This window comes from Emydura macquarii, unplaced genomic scaffold (genome assembly GCF_026122565.2).
Source record: "Emydura macquarii macquarii isolate MOO-44397 ecotype Brisbane River unplaced genomic scaffold, CSIRO-AGI_Emac_v2 contig_1253, whole genome shotgun sequence".
NCBI classification, from domain to species: domain Eukaryota; kingdom Metazoa; phylum Chordata; order Testudines; family Chelidae; genus Emydura; species Emydura macquarii.
The window spans coordinates 17,730,683-17,756,649 of NW_027131390.1; the positions used below are offsets into that span (position 1 = coordinate 17,730,683).

Sequence of the window (25,967 nt, forward strand, 5' to 3'; positions counted from 1 at the left end):
GCTGTAAATTAGTTCCAAAATTATGAAGGAACATGCGTAACAACCCCAAAGGCAAACGTATATTTGTGTTTGTCTTTGTTTTTATTTTTTGGTTTTTTTTTTTTGTAACGAGTCAACCTTAGAAAGCAGTACTGAGGACCTACTGTGGATATAGTATTCAAAAGGTTAAAATACTTTGTTTTAAAATGTCTAGTTTGAACTCCACATACATAAATCTCTGTCTGGATCAACCAGGATGCACTGATTACTTAATTCAAAATATGCATTGAAACCCATATTTTCATGGAAATAAAGACAGCATGAAACAGGAAATAGTATTTTGGTTTTGTTCTTTTGTAAATGTTCTAGGTAAAATTTTCATAAGTACCTAAGCCCTATTTGAGAATGGGATTTAGTTCTCGTAAGTGACTTCGGCGTTTTGAAAATTTTACCCTTTGCTTAAAAGCACTAGAGATTATATCAGGTCTTGAAATGTGTTTTAAAACAAAACAAAAAAACTTGTCAGTTTTGGGTTATTTTTAGGTACAATACTTTAAAAACACCCTCTACATCATGTTCTTAGTTTTTAGCATGGTTAAAATCAACAACTAAAAAGCTTGCTCTTCTTAGCTCTATAAAAGCTATAGTAAGATTTCTAATTGCACAGCGACCACTACTGCCCCTTGCACCAGAAGCAGTCATTTCAGGATTGCTTTTGCAGAATATTGTATTACTGCAAGTGTTCTAGAGACACAAGATTGAAACCCTGCTCTAAGTATGAAATTACACCTTTTTTTCATATAAACTTTGTTTAGTACTGTTCTGTTTTGTTTAAACATTAGTACATTTAAGAATTTGTAAAAAAGAAAATGAGCTTTTGTCCTGTTAGGGGGTGGTGGGGAGGAAGGAAGGGAAGAAACTTCTAAGGCTTTTGAGAGATGCTTAATTAACTGTCCTAAAGAAACTCCTAGAGACACACAGAACAGCTGTATTGGAAGCTCACCCACATTGTCTCACTGATATGTTTTATTCTGTTCTTTGTGGACTGCATCTGGGGATAGAGACAGGATAGTGTTCTCTCCATGGTCTATTCAGTCTTTGATGTCTGTCTTACAATTGCAGTATGAGTGCCAGTTTGCGGAGTGTGGTATTGATATTCATAATATGGACACCTGTGCATTAGAATGTGTTGAGTTTATCAGTCAGTCATAGTTCGTTGGGGAAAAATATATGCAATGTTGGCTTTTATTTAAACAGGAGTCTTGCACTTCACTTGGATGTGTAATGGTTTCCAACTTTTAAATGAAATCATTCTAGGTACAGTGGTTGTACAACCAGAGCCAGTGCTGAATGAAGACAAAGATGATTTTAAAGGGCCTGAATTTAGAAGCAGAAATATCGTTAAAATGAAACCTGAAGCTCCCAAAAAGCGTGGAGGTAAATACAATTTAAAACATGTTTAAAATGGGTTTAAACTGCTGTTTATGGCCACATTTGGTACACCCAAAAATTGTATGTATTTCTTAAAAATACCTCCACTCTTCTGGCTTTTAGTTCATTAAGGATTCTCTCCTACTGAGATTAGCCTCCATTGCTGTCCCTGCAGTGCAGCAGTGAAAGCTAAGATTAGTTTTTGTAAAATTTCTTGCATTGGGTAGCCATAGCATGCTTCATTAGGTATTCTGTGTAAATCCTCCTCACTCTATTAGCAAAATAAGAGTTTGGTTCCACTCTGCTATTTTGCCATATTCCTTTCTAGGGAATAGAGGCATACCATCTTCTTTTCAAGGCATGCGTTGCACACCTCAGAATTAAAAAAATGTGGTTCAACTGGCAGCCTCTAGACTGACTCTTACCTGCAGGGTAGTTCTGTCTGATCCTTGAATGCAAATTGTAGAACAAGATGGCATCCTCTGGACAGCATAACGACACACACATAGTGCATTCAAGGTTAGGATGTGTGAAGGGGGCCATTGTGGACCATATAAGGCATGCAAGTATAGAAGTGCATGCCTTATTAAAGATGTCATACACGCCACTGCTATGGAATGATGTTGGAACTCCATTGAATGTATTGAGAATCCAAGAAATCAGTACACATGTAAGCAGGGACATGTTCTCTGGTTTATAGAATGTTAGTTGGTGAGGAAGATGGTTTTTGTTTTGAAATACTAGATTAATTTAATTTCTTGATACTTCCCTGGCTGTTAGGTACATACCTTAGGTCATCTGTGGAAAGTTGCTATGCCAGCCAATTTTCTTCAACCCTCTACTAGAATTGATATGAAAGTACATAGATGCTAATGGATTGTATAAATTAATCTCTCATGGACTTGTCATATAGAACAGAACAAGCATGAGGCCATGCATAAACTACTCTTAAAAATAAAAATAAGTGACTTTACATTTCTTTTCCCACCCTTTATACTCCAGGCAGTTTTGTAATCCACATAATAAAAATAGTAACCAGTAACTTACTCCAGTTTACTTACTCCTTTTTTGTTATAATAGTTTATATAATTAATTTTTTTTTCTTCCGCATGTGGTTTGGGTATTTAATAGGAACCAAAAATAATGGAGTGTGAAGAAGTTTACTTCGTGTGTGCATGTGAGAGGTTTTTTTTTTTGGGTTGATGATCTTTCCTCTAACTAGATTGGTCAACTGAAGGGCCATATGGTTTATTTTTAATTGTTATTTGATGTTACATTCAGAACAATTTATGTGTAGAGAGCCTATTGCTATTCATGATTTATACTTATTCAGGATCTGTTCTAGAATTCTTTTCTAACAGGTGTAGTATTGTATTTAAGTGGATTTTTAAGAATGTAGGACCTGTCTCTTGCAGAATCATAGATTCTCTTCATGATGTTCTGCAGTCCATGACCTCTGCAACAAAGAGAATCCATTTGGTAAATGTTCTTCATGAATTGTCTGCAAATTCATGCTAGGATTCCCATGCCATGCTTGTAAATTACAGCAATGTTAGTAGCAAAACCATTAGGAAGTGTCCATGACATTCTGGGATTTGAGGCCTCGAGAACCTAAGATTATAAAAGGCATCATACCCATTCTTTCTTATTTTCTGTATGCAAAGTTGTCATGGAACCATTTTTCTTTATTGATTATTATTATTATTATTATTACTACTACTATTTTATTTTTTGCTGTTGAAGAATTCACTACTGGATGACCTGAGTCAGAGGGGTAGGAAAAGCATAAATGACCCCAGAACTTTGGATTCTTCTTTGAGTGATGGTCCGTGTTGTATTCCACTGAGGGGTTATACGCATGCACCATGCATCCAGAGTTGGAAATTTTGAAAGTAGTAGTGTCCATGCGTCTGCACATGCGTCCTTGCTCTGCCTCATGGTTTTGTCTGAGGTGATAGAATGGGGCAGACTGACCATACCCTCAGTTTCTTCTCACTGTCACATGAGCCAAATCAGAGCCTCTACTGTTCTTTCATTTCTTGTGATGTATTTTTCTAAAACACAGGGGAAAAAACACTGTTTTATTCTTGTAAACAGTTAGTATTTTTGTTATTTTTGTAGTAGTTTTAGGATTAGTAGTAGTTTATAGGATTTTGGGACGCTGTTTTGCTGATCCCTTCCCCCCCCCACTTCTGGGTACTGGATTATGCCGAAGACACCGGGATTCAGGATCTGTGCTTCCTGTCCTCACTCGTTCTCAGGCAGTGACGATGACCAATGCTGCCTTTATTGCTTCAGGGAAGCCAGCATAGCATCCAGATGCAGTAACTGCCTCTCCTTCCCAAGCCATGCCTGTGAAGGCTGGGCGCTCTGCTTCAAGAAGCACCTCATGGAGGTTGAATGGAAGCTGCAGTCTGATTCAGGCCTTGGAACTCACCGATACATTGGGCAATCAAGGAGCACGCCTCCTATTGCAGAGTTCCAGTCTGGTTCCAGTGGTACCAGTGCTATGGACCTCATGGCAGGGCCTCATCAAGGCCTAGATATTGCTCCATCTCTGAGTTCCAGCCATGGAGAAGCGGCGCATTTCAAGATTCACAAGCACGATAAGAATTCACACAGACAGTCAGATCTTATGGTTCCGTCTACTGAACTGCGTACTCCTTCTAGGTTGGCACTGCAGAAGTCAAGGATTCTGAAGCAGACCTCTGTTCGACTCATGTTCTGCTCATGAGGAGTTCCCCTTCTCACCTCTTTGACAGTCATCGCATAGGCATTCCAAATCAATGTCGGAGGATGCTCTGCTTAGTCTGACTCGGACAGTACTGCTGGAACCAGAGCAGTTCCCTTCATTGTCTCCAGATGTCACAGTGTCTTCGACTCCCTGCCCACCTGCGGATGACTATGGTCAGTTCCAGGAACTTTTATATAAGGTGGCTGATGCTCTCCACATTTAACTGGAAGAAGTACTGGACAAATAGCACCAGCTCTTTGACATCTTACATGCCTCGGTACTGGCCAGAGTGGCTCTACCAATCAACAATGCCATTCTTCAACAGGTCTAGACTGTCTGGCCCACTTCAGCCACTTGTACACCCATCCTCAAGTGGACAGAGAAGAGGTACTATGTACCTAAAAAGAGGTCTGAATTTCTGTTCTCTCATTCTTCACCCAATTCCCTCGTTATATAGGCAGCAACGGCGCAAGCCTGGCAACAGCACCCATGCTCCACCCTGGCAGACAAAGAGGCAAAGGAACTGGACTTTTCTGCATCGCAAGGTAGTCTCCTCTGCCAGCCTCCAATTTTGTATCTCAAATTACTTGGCTCTATTTACTAAATATGACTTCCTTACCTATGGTAAGTTGGCAGACTTTGCAGACCAACTTCCCCGGCAAGATTAAGCTCGCTTCCAGCCTATCTGCAGGAAGGAAACTAGTTGCAAGAACAACACTCCAGGCTGCAGTGGATGCGGCAGGCACTTCTTCACGCATGATGAAGGACATGTGGCTGCATTTGTTTGATTTTCCAAGGAAAGTCAAGAACACCAGAGAGTGACCTCGTTTTCGATGAGTCTCATCTGTTCAGTCAGAATACTGATGATTCCCTTTGCTCCCTCAAAGACTCCAGAGTCGTTCTGTGATCGCTGAGTATCTACACACCAGGACCCAAGTGCAAGTTTTACCATCCACTGCTGGTGCAATGTTCTAGAGTTCCCCAATTCTTCCACCAGCAGTCCTATGAGCCTCCTTGTAAATGGGAGAAGACTCAACAGTCCCACCCCCTGGGTTCCTCATTACAACCTTCAGCATCTTGTCCTCGGCTTCAAAGAAGCGATATTTTTGAGTGCACCTAGAGAGCTGCCAACCACCCTGCTTCATGCCACACATCTAACCCACCCCCTTCGAGAGGCACCTGGCACTCTTTTTTCCAGCTTGGAATGGGATAACAGTGGACCAGTGGGTCCTGGATATCGTTCGACATGGCTATACAACACTACCTCATCCACGTCTACTGCTCCAGCCCTGTCTCAGGGACTACTCTCACAACAGTATCCTCCCCCAGAAGTGGACTCCCTACTGCAAAGGGGAGTGGTATAACCTGTTCCTATGACCTGTCAGGGGGCAGGGTTCTGTTCCACCTATTTCCTAGTGCCCAAGAAGAAGGAGGGTGGAAACCCTCTGAGACCTCTATCATCTCAACCGCTTTATACGCAAGCCAAAATTTCGTATGGTCACTTGAGCAGCCACCATTCCTTTGTTTATGGCTCCCAATATGCAGGATGCTTACTTCCACGTGGATATCCACCCTTCCTACAGATGTTTCCTGAGATCCACGGCGAGCCTTCGTCACTTCCAGTACAGTGTTTTACTGTTTGGACTCACCACTGCTTCATGGGTCTTCCACAAAGTTTTCTCCATAGAGGTGGCCCACCTCTGGCACCAAGTTGTCCTTATATTTCCTTATCTCAACAATTGGCTGCTAGCTGAGCAATCAAAAGGCTCACGCCTTGACCTCCATGCTGCTCACACTCCTCTCCTCCCTGGGGGTGTGTAAACATTGGAAAATCAGCTTTGGATCCTACACAGTCCCTGGAATTCATTGGGTCCCTTGTTGACATGATCTTGGCACATTCCCACCTGCTTGAGAATAGGTTCCAGGCCCTACAAGAGCTGATTTCCAAGGTGGTTTCCAGTCCTTCTGCTCAGGCCAGAACTTGCCTTTCTTTTCTTGGCCACATGGCGACTTGCACATACACTACTGCCTTTACTCATCTTGCTTTGGAGCCACAGCTGTAGGCAGCAAGAGGACCTATTCTTCCATGCACCACACCATGGAATTCCTGCTGATGGTTCCCCATGAGGCTCTCTCCCTTGAGTGGTGGACAGACCCAGGTCTGCACTGGGATACCATTCCTTCCATCCTCCCCAAGCACGATGATCATCACAGACATGTCAGTTGGATAGAACGCCCACGTGGGTGAGCACATGACTCAAGGGACTTGGACCGCTCAGGAATCCCAGATGCACATCAATATCCTGGAACTTCGGGCAGTGCAGGAAGTGAAGTGTGTTGCGCATTTCTCTTATCCTTTCATTCCCGTCATGTTCTTATTATGTCAAACAACAACACCACCGTTTACCACATTAACAAACAAGGGGGCACAAGGTTGCCTGTGCTTTGTGCAAAGGCAATTCAGGATTGCCCACACGATCCTATTTTCAGTAGCATACCTTCCTGAGACTTAGAACGTAACTGAGGACTTTTTCAGCAGGAAATTTGTGACTGACCACGAATGGGAGCGCCACATGGTTGCCAACATTTTTGACTGCTGAGGGACTCTGAACAGGGACCTCTTCCCCTCCTATGCCAATGGCAAATGCATCCAGTGCTGCTCCGGGGGGGCTTGGTGCCTTTCCCCAGGCGATGCCCTAGCCATCTGTTGTTAGGGCCAGATCAATTGCGCCTTTCCTCTCCTACTGCGTGTCCTACACAAGATCAGATGGGAGAGAGCAACAGTCATTCTGATTGCCCTGTTCTGGCCTTGCCAGTTCTGGTTTCCCCGTCTTCTCTGATTGCCAGCGTGTTCCCCCATTCTTCCAGCTTTCCCAGAACTCCTTACTCAACACAGCGGTAGGATCTGGCCTACCAAATCACAGACTCTTTATCTCAGAGCTTGGTTTTTAGATGGGTATCTTCACTATAGTGGAGGGAATGTTCATCAGCCGTACAAGACATCCTCTCAAGTAGCAGAAGAGAGTCCATAAGGATATCCTATATGACCAAGTGAAAGCATTTCACCTGACGGACCCAACAGAGGGGTCTTGCCCCTGAAGATGTGAACATCCCTTTTCTTTTGGACTATCTCCTCTCCCTGAAGACATCAGGCCTCACTCAACTCAACTTGATGCATACATCAAGCTGCATGTAGTCTCTATCAGTGCCTTCCACCTCACTGTGGAAGGGCACTCTGTCTTTATTCATCCCTTGACTACCTGTTTTGGGAGGGTCTCCTATGGACTTATCTTTCTGTTCAACCCGTCGCTCCCCACTGGGACCTCAACTTTGTCTTCACAGTGTTGACAAAATCACCTTTTGAACCTTGGGCCTCTTGCTCCCTGTCTCTCCTGTCCGTGAAGGTCACTTTCCTGGTAGCTGTTACTTCTGTGAGAAGGGTTGGCAAACTGAGGGGTCACGATGGCAGATCTCTTCCTCCCCCCCTTTACCACATTCCATAAGTACAAAGTTTCTCTGAGCTTACACTCCAAGTTTCTGCCAAATGACTCAGCAGCGGAATGGCACCTTTACTCCCTCTACTCTTCTGGTCCCTGGCTTTCTATCTACCGAGGACAAGATTATTCAGGAAGTCCCCTAGACTTTTTATTGCTGTTGCAAAAAAGATAAAAGGGCAAGCGATCTCCACTCGGAGGATTTCTAAGTGGGTTTTGGGGTGCATTATGCTCTGTTAACAGTTGGTTATTGGTGGAGGTGTTGTCTCCACCCTCTTAGGGTATGAGCTCACTCCACGAGATTGCAAGCATCGACTACAGCTGTGCTTCACAATGTACTGCTTACGAACATATGTAGTGTGGCCATGTGGTGTTTGGTATATACCTTCTCGTCTCATTACACCTTGGTGCAAGATTCTGCAATGGATGCCTCATTCAGCACAGCTATTCTTTGTTCCACAGTTCCGTCATCTTCCTTGCACCTTCCACCTAACTAGGTACTGCTTGTTATTCACCCTCAGTGAAATACAATAGGGGCCATCATTCGAAGAAAAGGAGAAGGTTTGAGATGTGTGGTCCTTATCTGTATTCCGATCCCATCCTCCTTCCCCCTGCATGTATTTCTTGGTTTGCAGTGGATTGAGCAGCCAGTCACCCTGCCCTTCATCGCCTCGAACAAAACCATGAGGTGGAGTAAGGGCGCATGCACAGACCAACAGACACTATTACTTTTGAAATCTCTGGCTCCAGACGCGTGGCACATGCATGTAGCCCCTCAGTGGAATATAGATAGGGATTGCACATCTCGAAGAACGTCTAGTTACAGGTAAGTAACCTCTTCTTATTGCACATAGATCTTACCAAATTATCTTTTTTTTTTATGAGACTATAAGTTTGGTTGGTAAACGTAATAGTGTTGATGTAATAGCCTTCTGTGAAAGGCATTTGTCCTGGCACCTCAAAACATTTTGATTAAACCAACTAAAATTATATAAAATCAACCTGGCACACATTAAATGAATTAATACTATCTAACAGATAGGTCTCAAAATGTAATTGTAAATGGTGAATTGTCATCAGGTAGGTGTTTTTTCTAGTGGGGTTCCCATGGGGCTGGGTTCTTGCCTCTTTGCTATTTAACATTTATTAGTGACTTGAAAGAAAACAAAATTACTGAGAATGTTTGCAAATTACACACAGATTTAGAGGAGTGGTAAAATAATAACGATGACACTGATACAGAGCAATCTGGGTTGCATTGTAAGCTGGGCTCAAGCAAATAATATGTGTTTCAGTACAGCCAAATGTAAAGTCATACATCCAGGAACAAAGAATGCAGGCTATACCTATTGAATGGGGGGACTCTAACCTCGGAAACAGTAATGCTGAAAAAGATTTAGGAGTTGTGGTGGATAATCAGCTAAATGTGAGCTCTGAGTGAAACATTGTAGCCAAGAGGGCTAATAGGATCCTTGGATGTATAAACAGGAATATCCGGGAGTAGAGAAGTTATTTTACCTCTGTGTTTGGCGCTGATGCAGTAGTTCTTGGAATACTGTGTCTAGTTCTGGTGCCCACAATTCAAGAAAGATGTTGAAAAATTGGAGAGTGTTCAGAGAAGAGCCATGAGAATGACTGAAGGATTGGAAAACATGGAAGACTAAAGGAATCGTGCTTTCAAAGATGGTTAATTAGTGACTTAATCATGGTTTGTAAGTATCTACATGAAGAGGATACATTTGATATTAGAGGGATCTTCCATCTAGCAGACAAAGATATACTGATATCCAGTGGCTGGAAGTTGAAGCTAACCAAATTCAGTCTCGAAATAAGATGGACATTTTTAACTGTGAGGGTAATTAACCCTTGGAATAGCTTTCCAAGGGATGTGGTGATCTTTCCATCACTGGAAATGTTTAAATCAAGATTGAATATTTTTCTAAAAGACATGGTCTAGTTGAAACAGAAATTAATTCATTGAGATCCTATGATCTGTGCTTTGCAGGAGATCAGACTAGATTATCACAAAGGTGTCCTTCTGGCTTTGGAATCTGAGAAGCTTTCCATGGTTTGGTTTGCTTTTCTTCACCAAAGCAAACATTGATTAGATTTATTTTTTATGTTTTAATCTGGAGAAAAGATCAGCAAATGTAAACTGTCCTGTTCCAGGGCATCCAAGGACCAGGATTTGGGCTTGTGTGCCTTCCTGCTATGTTGTGGGTGAAAGAACTGTTACATGCCTTCTCTCTGTTGCCTTTATTTTCCAAAAGTCTTAATAAAGACAGGACAGGGGTCAGATCACTTTGACTTCTCAAGCATGGGTCAGTTAGATATTCAGTGCCCTTTCCAGAGAATCTCTTGTCTTTTTTCATTAATAACACATAATGAAGCGGTCTTCATTGAATTTTTTAATCTCTTCACCAGTCATCTTGGTTTCTGAGTACATATAGGTTGAATCGTTTCATTTCTCTTTAGAGTTAAGAAATTTCTTTCTAGAATTTGAAGGAACCAAGGAAAGTATATACTTCAAAAATTGAAGTGTGTTTGCAGGCAGTTTAACAGTGTTAAACATAGAACAAATCTTATCCCCCTACTCTTAAATTTAAAAAAGTTTGAATAATCAATATTATAAATTTATAAGCAGCTTCTGCCTATCATCTACCAATTTTGAGGTGATTTTGCTTTCTCTGACATTTTTGGACAGTCTTTTGTCCTCACACCTACATCATAAAATATAGGGAATATGTCTAGACTAGAGTTTGTAGTCCTGTTTTTTAATTTACCATTGGTAAATGACACAACTTTGTGTCCTGTAACAAACATTTATGGAGTGTCTAAATTATTACTTATAAAGATGTTTAGATAACTGATTGCCTGTTAACTTGATCTAAGAAAGAAATTCTTCGCTCTCTTAACAAGTTATAAGTCTTAGGAAAAAATACAGATCGCATTATATACAGATATTACATATCTATTACATGTTATTACTTCAGGCAAAAAATATCATCCTTGTGGAATACAATGTAAAGGGGATTAGCCATATAACGTCTTCCTTACTAACATCGTTTTCTGATATTATGGTCATCAGTGGGACAGTCTTTTTGAAGAAAAAAATGTTGAACTTTTGCCCAGAAGTTCAAAGGGAGGTTTACATCAATTTAATAAGAATAGAGCCTACGTTATTGAATTTTGACCTGGGTTTAGGTCAAAAATTTGAAACCTAAGTGCCTGAAGTTAGGCTCCTAAATTCCTATTTAGGTACTTCTATAGAAGTGAACTGACTCTGAGTTACTGAGTGCCTGCAGCTTCCATTGGAAAAAATATCTGCTATTTTGTGTTCAGTTCACAAAGCATTAGTCTCTTGAATCTGGAGCTAGATCAAATGATTAGTTTAGGAAGGGATTGCTTCTATCCTTGTTTAAATAAGCTTTCTGGAAGGAAGGTTACTTTCTGTTAAATAGAGTTTTCCTAATATATTGCTTCTGAAGAGCCATGTTGGCCCTTCCTTCTTCAGAATCCATTAAAACTCACAAACAGTGAGGGACAGAGGATGGATAGAAGGTTATGTGACCTTTTATAGTACCATATTCTCAAATCCAAAGGCCCCATAATAGTTGTACTGTTAAAGGTTTCCTGGCTCATGAGCATAGCACATGATTCCTACGTTATGGTTCTGCAGCGGTAACACATTTGGAGAACTCCATTTTTTTTACAGTAACCTTCCTATTTTACAATGTTTCATCATCTTTATGTGGTATGTTTCTATAGATGCCTCCAAACTGCTGAGTTTGGTGGTTCCTACAAAAATATGTAAAGGTCCCAATATATGGAGGTGAGTGGGATGTGGAGAGGATAGTTTTTCATGCGTCTTCCTAGAAATTCTATGTTGCTTCACACTGAAACCCCCTCATGGTTTTGATTCCAGAAGAGATTAATTTTTTCTCAGCATTGTTAGTCTTGTATAAACGCAGAAAATGCATGGGTTTAGTTAAAGGTGTGATGATGCTAAATTGATGCAGTGTCAAATCTTTAGTTAAAATCATGCAACTTTGTGTATAGACAAAGCCTTTGTGTTTTCTTTGCTGGTACTTTCTACTCTTTCATGTCCTGGCTGATGGGTGAGCTATTATTCTGTGTAGATGGTGAAACACTATAAAAACAAAATTAAAGTGCAATGTTATGTAAAATTCTACAGAATGAATAGCATTCATGACTTTGTGGAAACTTGATTGTATTTTTTTTCTAATGTATTTACCAAGTTGGTGCCACTGGAAATGGAAACTGTCTCTCTATCCATGAAACAAGCATAGCACAGGCTGTAGCAGTGCAGACTTTCCCATGCTGACATGTTAATATGTGTCCACCCTATTTTGGAAGGGCTATGTCTGCACTAGCCTCTTAACTTCTAGATAGTGTCCATTGAATCTTGGGGCTGGCTTCTAAAGTGACAGTTTTGGTAATATTTTGTGTGTTGTCGATTCATGTCCACTATGCAATGGGCAAAAGTAGCAACTCATCTTACATTACAAAATACAAGTTTGGTTAGACTGAATGTTTCTGAGCCTCTTGCTACTTGCAAGACATACTTATAAAAAGTGAGGCCATGTCTATCTTGAAATATTTTTTGTGATAGTAATATAAACCATTTTAACAAGAACACTGATCTTGTAACTTTATTTAAAAATAAAATACTGTAACCTGGCAGCCTAAATTGAACAAAAACAAGTGTAATAGCCAGAATATTGATGTAACCAGGTATTTATTCACCATGAAAATCTGGTGGAATTTTTTTCAGGATAGACAGAGTTTTGAACACTCTGATGATCATGAAAATATAACACTGATAATAGCATATATAGTATAAAATCATTGACCAGATATACTAATGACAATATTCTTCTCTGAAGTAGATTTTGCCATGATCATCCATACAACTAGTCTACAGAATTGAAATAGGCTGTTCTTGGCACACACCTTAGTACAGGTTGTGGCTATTTATCTTCTGAGCAAGAGAATATTAAACATATCATTGATACTCTGCTTTGGCAGCCAGGAAACTTCTAGGTGAAATTCAGGACTTTAGTTTCAATTTATAAAGTGGCGCACTTCCGTCAAGACCTGCCTTCCCACACTCTAACTTGCCACACAGTTTGTATTCATATTAATTTAGTGAACCAAACTAACGGCCCTAAAGGGTGAGGCTTGAATGGGCATGGAGTTCCTTGTAACAGGATGTCAACTGTGGAGTTATACTGCCAGAAATTTGCTTGAGTTCAAGCCAATACCATTAAAAAAAAAAAAAAAAGTGTTAAAAACTACAGTTTTTCCTTATTCTTGTCAAAATTAAGGATAATATACTGATTCTGATCCAGATATAAACTGCAGTTCCACAGGATAAAACACCATAAATGTTTGCCTCTAGACTAGTACTTGGGAAAAAATGGGGTTGAGCAAGTCATACTTGAATATCCTGTTGTGTGGTGGTCAGGACTCAACTAACAGCATAGACAGTTCCATAAATAAGATAATTTATTTTTCTTCAGCGACAAAAATGTGTTCGTTGTTAGCCAAAGCAAGGAAATGCCACGCGTGTACAACAGGGGCCGGAAAGGTGACTCGCTGTACCTATTTTACAAAGCTTGTGTTATGCTTGAAGATGGTTCAAGGATTTGAAATGCCCTTTCCATTTTGTATCAAGTACTTGTTCTAAGAATCCCAGAATATTCTTAAATTAGTTAATCCACTGTGAAGTATCCAGCAGCTAAAATTTTGACTCTGAATGAGAGCTAATATTTTCACCTGTCCCGTAAAGCTTTATTCCTCTTAAGCCTCACAGGCTCTCAGTCCATTTAAGAGTGTCTCCATTTCAGAATCTCTGAATCTTTGCCAATATTTTGTTTTGGAAAAGTTCAATAGGTTCCTGAACTCTTTTTGGTATTGGTGCCTTTTGTGTGCGTGCGTGCGTGTGGTTTTTTTTTTTTTTTTTTTTTTTTTTTAAAGGCTTTAAACAAAGTCTTGTTCTTGGATTCACAACCTCCTGAATTGATAGAGGCGGGCAAGCTGCAGTTGACATAAGAGATCCTGCAGCCTCCTCCTGATTTACTGCTTGATACCAAATTAAAACAGTGGCTGTGGGGTTTCTCAGGTGGCTTCCCTCTTTTCTTGGCAGTGTCACTGCTTATAAGTAAAAGTTGTTAAATTGAACAATTTGTTCTAAAAGTTCACACTAGAGGTAGCAGCCCTACCACAGTAAACAAGACTAAACCAAGTGGAAAACTGGAGCAGTAGCCACCAATAGGATGGTCAAAGTGTAATTTGTTAAAATGTCATTTCAGATACAGAACACATTTATAGATGACAAGATAAATGTGAACTTCCAGGACAGTGTGTTGAGCAGAATGGTCTGGAGGTCCTGCACACTCATTACAAAAAAATTCTTAATCTGGTTCGATTTTATATAAGAGTTTCATATGAAAGCAGTGAGGATTTTATTTATATTTTTAACTTATTTCATAGACTTGTTTTCCTTATTTCTCATTCAAAAATAAATTAAAAAATCTGAAGGAAATACAATTAAAATATTTATTTTATAAACTACAGTGGTATTTTATGAAGAAAAACAACAAAGTTGAGGGATTGTAGTGTACATGCAGGGTCATGATGAAATGTATTTTTACTGACAATTCAGGTACATCCCCATAAAATAATCAGTTAATCCATGTGTATAAGCTCACAAAGGAAGAAAAATTCCTCCCCTGGATAAATTTTATCTCCTAAGGAGATAGTGGCCCAAAAACTTTCCACTAGTCTTTAAAGAGGTGAGTGGTTATAGGTTTCCTCTAAAGCTGGATGGTAAAGCATTGGAATGGGCTTTGAGGTAAACAAATAATTTGACAAATCAAAAATGTAACGAGGAAACACAATAGTTGTTTATAGGTTTCTTTAAAAAACTAATATGTGGTTTATAATCCTCTATAGAGGAAGGACTGCATGGAATTGTAAGCTGTACAGCTTGTGGGCAGCAGGTGAACCATTTTCAAAAGGATTCAATCTATAGACATCCTACACTGAAAGTTCTTATCTGTAAGGTATGTAATACACAGTGTTTTGTACTCCATGTGCCGCCTTATTTTTTTTTTAAAGTTATCCATCACTATTTGTTTTCTGTGTGGATTGTTTTCTCTTATTAACCTATTAACTTTGCAACGTTCACAAACAAGGAAACTGGTAGCAAGAAAGGAAAAAGCAAATATTAAAATGTGAAGTTACACACTTGGATAAACTTAAACACCACAAATGTTTAATTTATTGTGCTTTCTTTGGAATTTATTTTTAAAGTGTTAATGAGTTTGAACTATATCACGAAACTACTGTAATTTTGATGTTTATGGTTTTATATGCTATAATGGGGGTCCAAATCACAGTCTGTATCTCCTCAGAGGTACAGCACAGAAGGCTCAGCACCAAGATAAGGAAGAAAAGGTGACTTTAAAGGCTCCTTTGCATCTCTTGGACACTAGACAGCTTCTTGGGGCTCAAACAGCCCCTGTATAAATTAGAGCAACCACATGGACCATTCTAACTTATGACAGTTTTCCCACTGACTGTCTATGGGCAGCACAACAGTCCAGAATTCTGTAGCACTGACCACTGTGGGTAGATCCCCTCCATCCCACGTCCATTCCATCATGCTCCTATATTAAAGCCTTTGAAGGAGGCTGTATAGTGTGGCTTACATTGGCCTAATGCTGTCCCTGCATTGGGGGATTTCACCCAGGCCCTGCTGTATCAATGCCTTTAAGCTGGTGGAGTGGCATAAAGGGTCTCTGGCATGGGTTATATTTGGCCTTCAGGTATTTTGGTTGGTCTAATATTATATTCTTAAGAACTGATGCACTGGATCTGAACTGACATCTATCTTGTCCAGTATCCTGGCTCAGACAGTGGGCCAGTACCAGTTGCTTCTGAGGAAATTACAAAAAACTCTGGAGAAAGTAGCTACAGAATAACCTGTTTACAAGGAACATTGCTTCCAGTCCCCAGAAAAACCCTGAATCCTTTCCAAAACTCTTGATTTGTTGTTTAAAAATCCTTAACCATTGTAACTCTGACTATTCTTCTTGTATGTATAAATGTCCTATCTAGTTTTTTAAACTTACTGAGCTCTTAATGTCAATTATAGCTTGTGTCAGTGAGTTTACACTGGTTAATTGTGTTGTGATAAATTATTTACTTTGATCAGTTTTACATTTCGTATTTTAAATTAATTGAATGCTACCTTGTTTTTTAATATTGTGAGAAAGGGGGAACAGATCAAGAATTCTGTATACCTTTCCTTGTTTTCTATGTCTGTATCCTTTCATATTTGTCTGTCTTACCTTTCTTATTTGTCTTCATCCTAAGATAAACAGTTCCAGACTTTTCAATATCTGTTTATGGGAGAGCTTTCCCATGCCTCCAACTATTCTTGTTGCCCATCTCTGAATCATTTGTTTTTGCTATATCTTTTTTGAGATAAGATGACCAGGTATTGGACTCTGTATTCCCTCATGACTTCACATACACTTGCAGGGCAGACCCTGAAGCTCTTTTTCAGGATTGTGAAGGCAGTGGGTATAAGTGAGGGCAGAATTTGGTCTACAGTCTTTAGTCAGCTCTTATTCAAGCAAAACTGCTAAGTCTCTGGAGCTCTACTTAAATAAAGACTGAGAAAGGTCAAATTCTGAAGTTCTAACAAATTCAGTAACTGCAGTCAATACTGTTAATCAAGTGGGCATGTGCCCAGATTTCTTACTAAGTGATTGATCAGACTAGTAGCCACATACTTCTGTGTATAGATAATCTAATTTATGGGTTATGTGCTAAACTTGCTAAAGTACGTGTTGCAGGAAGCTTAATCTTAACAGACTTTGGTAGCGCACAAATCTTATTTGAAAGGTTTTTAATTTAGTATGGGAACAGAGTTTATGAAATTAATTGTTGTGTTGCTAACATCAAGAACAACATGAAGTTGAAATGATAGTTTGGATAAAATTGTGCATTCCAATGAAGGTATGTAATTTTGGTTCTTACTGTGATGTTGATTTTCCCAGAATTTAAAAAGATAAAAGCTATGTCCAGACTACAAAGCTTATGTTGGCATAGCTCTGCCAACAAAGCCCCCTAGTATAGATGCAGACTACAATAAAATAAGTTTTTCTTTCACTGTGGGAACACCACCTTTCTAAGCGACGTTAGCTACATCAGCGGAAGCCATCTTCTATTGACATAGCTGCAGCTACACTGAATATTTTTTCGGCTTAGCTATGTTGATGAGTGGTGTGTTTGGGTTTTTTTCCCACTCCCCTGATTGATGTAGCTATGCAGATATAAGTGTAAACTAAAACTGACTATAAAAAGTAATAGTAAACTTGGAAGTTTTAGAATACAAAAAAGTGTAGCCTTCAAAAGTAAGTAAATATACCTAATTTTCAAATAAGTCTTCTTGTACCATTCAGTTCAGAAAAGTCACTGTTTAAGAGCTGTATTTTTGGAGTGTTTTTAAGGTTGCCTACAATTTTGTAAACAGCAGGTGAAAATAAGAGAATGAACATCTTAAAGGGGTTTCTAGTGTTCATTTATAGACAATGATTTGAAGTTCTAAGAACATTTTTATAGAGTCTGACTTTAATGCATTCATTAGATGATGTCATAAAGATATATTAAATTCCATCTGATTTGAATTGAAAAAATTTCTTGTCCAACTATTTTCCTTGCAGACTTGCTACAAATATTATATGAGCGATGACATTAGTCGTGATTCAGATGGAATGGATGAACAGTGTAGGTAAGCATGTAAAGACCACTATAATACTACCCACCTCAATAAAAGCAATAATCAATGATTGGGGAGTACTTTTTAATAGTTAAAGTCTAGCACCAGAGAGCCTAGTCAATCATAAACTGCCAGGAAATGCCCACTGTACAACCCATACACCCATAACATTGTTAATATTTCAATTTTAAATTTGAATACACACTACGAAAACATAGATATAAAGAAATCAAGTAATTAGCCCTGTTGGTTAAAAGTTGAACATCACATGACTAAAACCTAAGTATCAGTCTATGTATACTTAGTTACGTTTCCGACACCAGCTTTCTATCTGTCTTTTGTTCATTATCCCCTAAATAGCATTTAGCAGTGGGCCTCAAAAGCTCATTGTCCCAGAGAAAACTTGATATGTTGGTCTGTAAACTGCAAATCCACTCTCATATATGTAAAAGGTGGAGGCTAAAATCCTCTCTTGCTCTTATGTCATCAGCCAGAGGCCACATGGTCTCATATTACTATCCAGGTATAGTCCACCCAGAACTCTGCATCTGTCCAGTAACTGTGGGTTAGATAAACTTGCTCTATGCCATACACTTTCCGGTCTTGGTCAGACTTTGTGCACCTGACATATTCAAAAAGAAAAATTTCCTCCCACACTGAGTATACACGATTCAGGATACCTCCCTCCCCATCCAGTACCTCATGAACCTCTGAAAAATGGGTCTCCATAGCCCTGTAACTGTCTCATAGGTCAGAATGGGAGGTGCAGTTTATATCACTATACAACAAAAGACCATACACTTATAATTCTTGTACTGAACAGGGAAGACTTAAGTTTCTTTCATGTGGCAATTTTTTAGGTTCTCCTGTTAATATATGGAGGCTAGGCAAGGATGTTTGGAGCTCTGCTTGTATATTTCTGGTCTTTCAGGTTTTTTGAACTGTTAGTTCAACATTTTAATCTACTGACTTCAAAGTTTTGTTTGTTAATTATAGTGCTTTAATGTTCTAAATTAGTAGATGTCTGTTTGCCATCTTTTGAAATGAAGCCTTTTGTCTTTGATTAATAACTATTTTTGACTATTGAAAACTGTTTAAATCAAACTTTTAAAAGTTTCAATTAAACTGTATTTGCCTAAATAATTGATATAAATTGTTTTGGGAGTAGCATTTTAACATTTCCCAATCATTATTTCAGATGGTGTGCTGAAGGTGGAAACTTAATTTGCTGCGACTTTTGCCATAATGCCTTCTGCAAAAAGTGCATTTTGCGCAATCTGGGCCGAAAGGAACTGTCAGCCATAATGGATGAAAATAACCAATGGCATTGCTACATTTGCCACCCAGAACCTTTGTTGGACTTGGTCACTGCATGTGACAGTGTTTTTGAAAATTTAGAACAGTTATTGCAACAAAACAAAAAGAAGATCAGAGTTGAGAGTGAAAAAAGTAAATTGTATGATCACACACTCAAATTTTCTCCAAAGAGAAATATTTCAAATTGTAATGGAGAAGAAAAGAAATTAGATGACTCATATTCTGGTACTTTAACCTATTCCTATAAAGCACTAATGGTGCCAAAAGACCTGCTTAAAAAGGCAAAAAAACTGGTTGAGACTACAACTAATATGAACGCTAGTTTTGTAAGTTTTTTGAAAATGGCAACAGAAAATTCAGAAATAAACCATACCATACAGTTACGTCAGCTGAAAGCTTTTAAGTCTGTGTTGAGTGACATAAAAAAAGCTCATCTGGCATTAGAAGAAGGTCTGAATCAAGAGATTCAAGCTTTGGATGTTAAAGAGAGGAATACCAAAGAAAAAAACACGGATATTAAACCAGAAAAAAATGAAGTGAAAAGAGATGAAGGAAAGAAACATGCAGAGTTGAAAGAGGACACTGTAAAGTCAGTGAAAAAAGCTGTGTCAGAACAGCCTGACAATGAGCCCATGGACCAAAGTGTTCCAGCAACACAACAAACAGAAAACAAGAATACTAACAATGAAGATAAAAAGTCTGAGACAAATGAAGAGCCTCAGTATGAACCTAATAGTACTGAGGCTTTAGACATGGATATTGTGTCTGTTCCTTCATCAGTCCCTGAAGATATTTTTGAGACTCTAGAATCTGCTATGGAAACTCCAAGTGTAGCAGATGAACATGGCAATGGAAGTACAGCAACAGAGCTGGAGACAGTAAATGTGAATATAAAATCTACTACACTTTCAAAAGACATTAAAGGAGGCACCAAGTTAAAAGCAGCAGCTAAAGTAAGAAAAGAATTGTATGTAAAATTGACTCCTGTTTCCCTTTCTGATTCTCCAGCTAAAGCTGAAGATCAAGACAGTATTCCAGTAAAGGGAGAAGGGAATGCTGATGTAACACCCAAGGCAGAAAACTGTGATTCTGGAAAAGAAAATCATGATATTAGTAATGAACGCTCACGTGAAAATGAAACTGTCCCTTTTGTAGAGGAATCTGATCTCAGGAGGTCCCCACGTGTGAAGACCACTCCTCTGAGGCGTCAAACAGATATAAATCCTTTAACATCTAATTCAGAAGAGGACAGCAATGACACATACAGTGAGAAGCGCAAGCAAAAATCATCAACCCAGTCAAGGAGAAAAAAAGATAAAAGAAATTCTTCTGACAGTACTACTGATAGTCCTAAACCTAATAAGCTTTCTAAATCCAAAAAATCAGACATATTGGACCAAAGTTCGGATTCTGATGAGATGCCAGCAGTCCTTAAAAATGTAGCCATGATTAGTCATAGTTCCTCAGATATTGATAGCAATAGTGAGACATTCAGTAAAGTTCAGAAGAATGCGTTAAATGATCTAACAAAACAACCAGTGAAGTATGAGAATGGAAAGCGAAAAAGAAAAAGCTCCACTTCTGGTTCAGATTTAGATGCCAAAAAAGACAAATCAACTAAAGACTCCACTTCTGCAAAAAAGAAACGACAGAACCCTTCGGATTCTTCAAATTATGATTCAGAGTTAGAAAGAGAGATAAAGAGTTTGAGTAAAATAGAGTCTGCAAAAAAAGCCAAAAAGAAATACCCCAAAAAAGAAGAGAATTATGATTCTTCTGAAGATGAACAGACTAAAAAAGGATCTACCAGTAAGAAAAAGATAAATGTGAAGAAGCAGCAAGTTGAATCATCTGATGATGCTGAGAAGTCATCCGCAGAGAAAGAGGAGATTAGTCATTCTTCCGAAGATAAAAAAATTAGTAAGGGGACAGCGGTCAATGAAAAGAAAAACAGAGGTTTAAAAGAAAGAACTTCGAAGGGGAAGCAGGATGGTGGATCATCTGACGTTGAGAAATCCCTGAAGAAAGAGGAGAGTTGCCATTCTTCTGATGATAAAAGAGCAGAAACAAAAGAAAAGAGAGACAAACATTTGAAAAAGAGAAAGGTACCGGATGATTCTTCTTCAGATGGTACTGTGAAATCTGCAGAAAAGGAGCAGGTTTGTGATTCTTCAGAAGATAAAACCAAGAATAAAAAAGGAATAGAAAGTAAAGAAAAGAAAAAAGAAAACTTAAAAAAGAAAAATTACAAGAAAGAACAAGATGGCTCTTCTTCTGATGTAGATAAATCATCCCCAGAGAAAGAGCAGGTTTGTGATTCTTTAGAAGATAAAACCAAGAGTAAAAAAGGAACAGAAGGTAAAGAAAAGAAAAAAGAAAACTTAAAAAAGAAAAATTACAAGAAAGAACAAGATGGCTCTTCTTCTGATGTAGATAAATCATCCCCAGAAAAAGAGAGCTGCATTTCCTCTGAAAATAAGAGTAAAAATGAAATGGCTGTTAAGAAAAAGAGAGAGAGAAATTTGAGAGAGAGAATATCTAAGAAGGTGCAGAACGATTCATCTTCAGATGCTGAGAAGTCCCCAAAGAAAGAGGAGAGTTCTTCTGAAGATGTTAAACTGAATAAAAAACTAATAGAAGTTAAAGAAAAGAAAAAAGTAAGCTACAAAAAGAAAACTTCGAAGAAAGAAAAGAATGACTCATTGTCCTCTTCTGATGAGGATTCTTACGAAGACAAAACAAAAAGTAAAAAGGTGTCAGCTAAGAAAAATAAAAAGGGTAACTTAAAAGAAAAAAGAAGAATTTCTAAAAAACAGAAGGATGACATCACCTCCTCCTCCTCATCAGATGAGAAAGAAATTGATGACCAGAATTCAGATGACGATGGAAGCAGTGATGAGCAGAAGATTAAGCCAGTGACTGAAAGCTTAATATTGTCCTCCAACACAGGATTTTGTCAGTCTTCAGGTGTGCAAAGGTCTACAATTTGGTTAGCATATTCATACAGGGAGATAGATAGTATGAGTTGGATAGTCATATTGATTTAATAATCTAGTATTGCAAATGTTTAAGTGAAAATATTCATGAATGTGACCATGCATTCCAAAACTTAAGCAATATTTCTAAATCCTGTTTTCTAATATGGTGTGTTCAGAAGTTTTGTAATGTCACTTGCAGCCTGTTACCATTTGACTTGTGCTAACCGAGGCAAACAGCCATTTAACTTAATTTATAAATAATCTAAGACTTTTTATTTAATTTTTAATTTTTAAGAAGAGGTTTGAGAAACTGGAGCCATAGTCTGTTAGCACCAAGTGTGTTGGATTGTAGTCTGGCTTTCTTATGGCTATTCTTAGTTGCTTTTGTCTGCTTAATAAATACAGAACAAGAGTTTGGTTTAGGTAGTAAAGAACAGGAGAGCTCACATCATATATTCAAGTTTAGGGTATGTAATGGAGAAAAGTATCAAGCTTTGTGGTATAATGTGGCCTGTGGAGGTTTAGCTATAGTTATGCATGTGCACTTTTAAAATTGAGTAGATGTCTTTTTTTTTTGTTTGTTGTTTTTTTGTTTAAGATAGAGTCCTGTAGCACCTTAAAGACTAACAAATTTTTGTGGCCATAAGCTTCCGTGGCCTGCAACCCACTTCGTCAGATGCATGAAAAACACGAAAGCTTATGCCCACAGAAATTTGTTACTCTTTAAGGTGCTACAGGACTCTCGTTGTTTTTGCTGTATACAGACTAACATGGCTACCCCTTTGAAACTTTAGATTATCTTTGTGTCCCATGAAATAGATTGTAGTAATTTTATTTAACTAAAATGACACCTGTTGCTAATGTCTATCAGGCTGCTGTTTATTACTTAAGCAGATTTTTCTGCAATTTAAGAGTGCCTCTGAGAGCATGGGGGCTAATTCTTTTTCTTGCTCAGACTTGAGGACCCCCTTTGATCAGCATCTGATTAGTCTTTTTTTAGGAATAAAGAAATTCAAAGCAGCACAGTTGGAACTTTTAGGCTTGGAGAACCTAAAAATAAAGAGGAATAGTTATCTTGAGGTTAAAGGGATACAATCAAGGGAAACTCTTTCCAGACGGTTTCCTTTGGCATTCTACAATACTTTTTTCTGTACCTGGTTTCACTGTATTATTTTTGGTGCGCACTCTTCCCCATAACTGGTGAAGCTGAATCAAGATGCAGTAGGCAGGAATGTGTGCAGAGAGGGAGGGAAGGGGTCAGGTTCATTGTTGCTTTTAGGTCTCCCTTCCCAAAAAATCAATAGGGGAGCAGGCCTTTGTACATTTTTTAAAAGTAACAGATGTTTTACATTTTTTTGTTTTTATTTTTAAAGGATATTATATCATAAAATGTATTTGTTTCTTTTTAAATTAGTTAATTCAGAAAATTCAAGTTCACAGTGTTCCTTTAAAGCACAGACCTCAGGAATTCCCAAGTTCTGTTGCAAGTTCTGCCTCAGATGGTTTGACATTAGGGGAGCTGCTTAACCTTTTTGTTTGTTTTTCCCTATATGTAAAATGAAGATAATACTTGTCTATTTCAAAGAGGTGTTATGGTACTTTATTGAATAATCTTTGTGAATTTGAGACCTTGGATAGAAAGCACTGTAAAAGAGCAAAGTTTTGTTAACAATGTATTGAGCCATTGCTTTTAGAGTAGTTGTTAAGGGTACATCATATTCATATATTACTATTCTGATGATAATACAGTATCAAAATCTAAAACAGTTGTGCAGAACTCTTATACAAAGTTGATTTTCATGTACACATAGAGTGGAGCTGGAACATGCTCATTTACCTAACGGGCAGTGGTGTGTGTAATGGATGTTGTTAAATTCTGAAGTTGTGGTCGTCCAAGTGTTGTTTTTGTTTTTTAAACCTGCTTTAGGGAGAGGTAGTCTGATGCTCTATATTAACGTAGGAGCTTCTAATCTACTAATCTAGTATCAATGGCTTGATTTAACCATTCTTAAATTAAAAATTTAAGGCTCTTCACTGATCTCCCTTATATAAAGAGTTGAGACTGTTCAGAAAGTCTGGCAACTGCAGATAATTCAGGAAACTGGTTCTATTTATAAGGTATGTTCCCTGTTTGAAGCTACTTTGATTTGGAAACAATGCAATTAACTCAGCTCTGAATATGCAGTAAGCACAAGATTTAACATAAAGCTTTCTGTACCTCTCTTGTGTTCTACCTAAAGAATATCTTAGAGGAGATTTGGTATGTTATAGGAGCTACTTAACATTATCCAAATTCAACAGGTCATCTTAGAATAACCACTTCTTTGGGTATGTGTCAGTGTGGATCCCAGTGTAGTTGCATATGCATTTCATGCATGTGAGATTGGAGTCTTTTGATTAACGTAATGTCTTTTGGAGCTAGGCATGTGCCCTGCATCTGTGCATGCTACAGTACCAGGGGAGAAAGGGTGAAGCAGCCACAGCCATCCCTCAGTTCCTCTTCTACCCCTGGCAGTGGTATTGAACAGTGAATTCTGACTTGCTACTCAATTTACGTTTGCTGATTATTCTATCCAACAATTCTTATTTTGCCAATCATCTGCCTAACTGGTAGGGAATGTTAAGTCTCCAAAAGAGTATTTTTTTTCACATTGCAAAACCATTACAAAATTTGACATAACGTACAATCTTTAAGTAGAGATTCAAAAGTGAAGCTGCTTGGTATATAGGTCAATATTGTAGAGCATCAATAAAAGATTTCCTTATCTAACTCTCTTCTTTACTATTACACTCTTCTTTAGTAGGTCCCCTGATATCCAGTCCTACTACTGATTGCTAGCTGACTCCCATTCCATGGCAATGTTACATCAACTAGAGAATCTTGAAAGCCATGTGAAGCAGTAACAAAGAACACTAATTTGACCCCTTTTGGATCAATTCCTCCTCTTATTGGTGTTCTGTAGCTACATTGACATGTCTAAGTGGAAACAGTCTGTTAGTAACAGAGCTAAATATCACTGGACCATCAGAAAATTGTTTTTAAAAAATAAATTTTCAATGGGTAAACTGAATGTCCATAGACTATACTGGAAGGAGGTTAGCACATTTTGCCGGATACTCTTTGTCATTCCATTTGCAAGCTAACATTTAAAAGACTTAAAAACATTTAAGGGGAAAAAATACAGTGTATGAACTAAAAAAGTAGATAGCATGGTTTAGATAAGAATGTATAGCCCCCTTCTCTTGTACTTAATTTTAAGGAGGGAGAAAATTTCTGCCTCCTTAAGTTGACTTCTGGTTTTAATAGATAAGTTAGGTATATTAACTTCTTGCATTTATGAGGCATATTACATAATATGCAGCTGAATTTTGATATTGTTGCTCTGAGGTTAATGTACATAGTTATATTAATATATACATACATAAATGTGCATGTTCTAAGATGGAAGTGTGTTGTGTGGTTCTTAGTAGTACAAAGAGGAAAGTAGGTCAGCAGGAGAAACTTTTCCTGCTGAAGTATTTCTTGGGAAGAGTAGGCAGCTCAGTTATGAGTAAGCAAGCTGTTGTATATATTGAAGTTGATAGTACAGTTGTTTATTTGCCATCTTCTTTTCAGCCTATGTGAATTTGGTGATGGGAATCCAGTCGTGAAGTGGATAATAAAATATGAAATTTTCATTTTAAAAATACTTGAATAGTGGAGCATTCAATTTTTATGCACTTTAAAGTAAAATCTGTACAAATTATGGCTACATTTTATATAGTACTAAGGATTTGCTTGTCACTTACAATTGTAGATATAGATGTTGACAAGGCTTTTGCTTCAAAGAGCTTTCTAATATTAGATATTGTATGGGGGAATGTTTGTCTACTCAAGATTACTTTTTTTAAAGGCCGAGTTGTGATATTTAGTACCATGTTATCTTTAAATTGATTGTTTGGTACAGCAGGCCGTGTGCAGTAGCAAATGATATGTGCATTGCTGGTTTTATCCTTATGTCAAATGTGTCTCTGACTTCTTTTCCCAGGGGATGAAGGAGAGACTAAATCAGGGGCTGTACCAGTGGAGGAGGAGGAGGAGGACGACGATCCTGAGAATAGGTATGATTCCATCCATAAGGACTTTAAAAAGATTATAACACACCCTAGGCGTGGGCGCAAACCGGTGCAACGGAACAGCAAGCAGGTTGTAAAAACCAGGACTGCCTGCCTTGTAAAGA

The 25,967-nt window shown here is 38.3% G+C and overlaps 1 protein-coding gene across 4 annotated transcripts in view; it reads left to right on the plus strand.

Moving 5' to 3' along the window:
* ATRX (ATRX chromatin remodeler) overlaps positions 1 to 25,967 on the plus strand; it is a 148,174-nt gene that overhangs the window by 23,892 nt on the left and 98,315 nt on the right. For 3 of the 4 annotated variants that reach the window (XM_067548252.1, XM_067548254.1, XM_067548255.1), the window contains exons 6-10: positions 1,297 to 1,416; positions 14,617 to 14,726; positions 17,397 to 17,464; positions 18,651 to 21,736; positions 25,776 to 25,848. In XM_067548252.1, coding sequence (XP_067404353.1) covers positions 1,297 to 1,416; positions 14,617 to 14,726; positions 17,397 to 17,464; positions 18,651 to 21,736; positions 25,776 to 25,848 — 3,457 coding nt within the window. The remainder of the gene's footprint in view (positions 1 to 1,296; positions 1,417 to 14,616; positions 14,727 to 17,396; positions 17,465 to 18,650; positions 21,737 to 25,775; positions 25,849 to 25,967) is intronic. The other variant, XM_067548253.1, reaches the window with a different exon arrangement.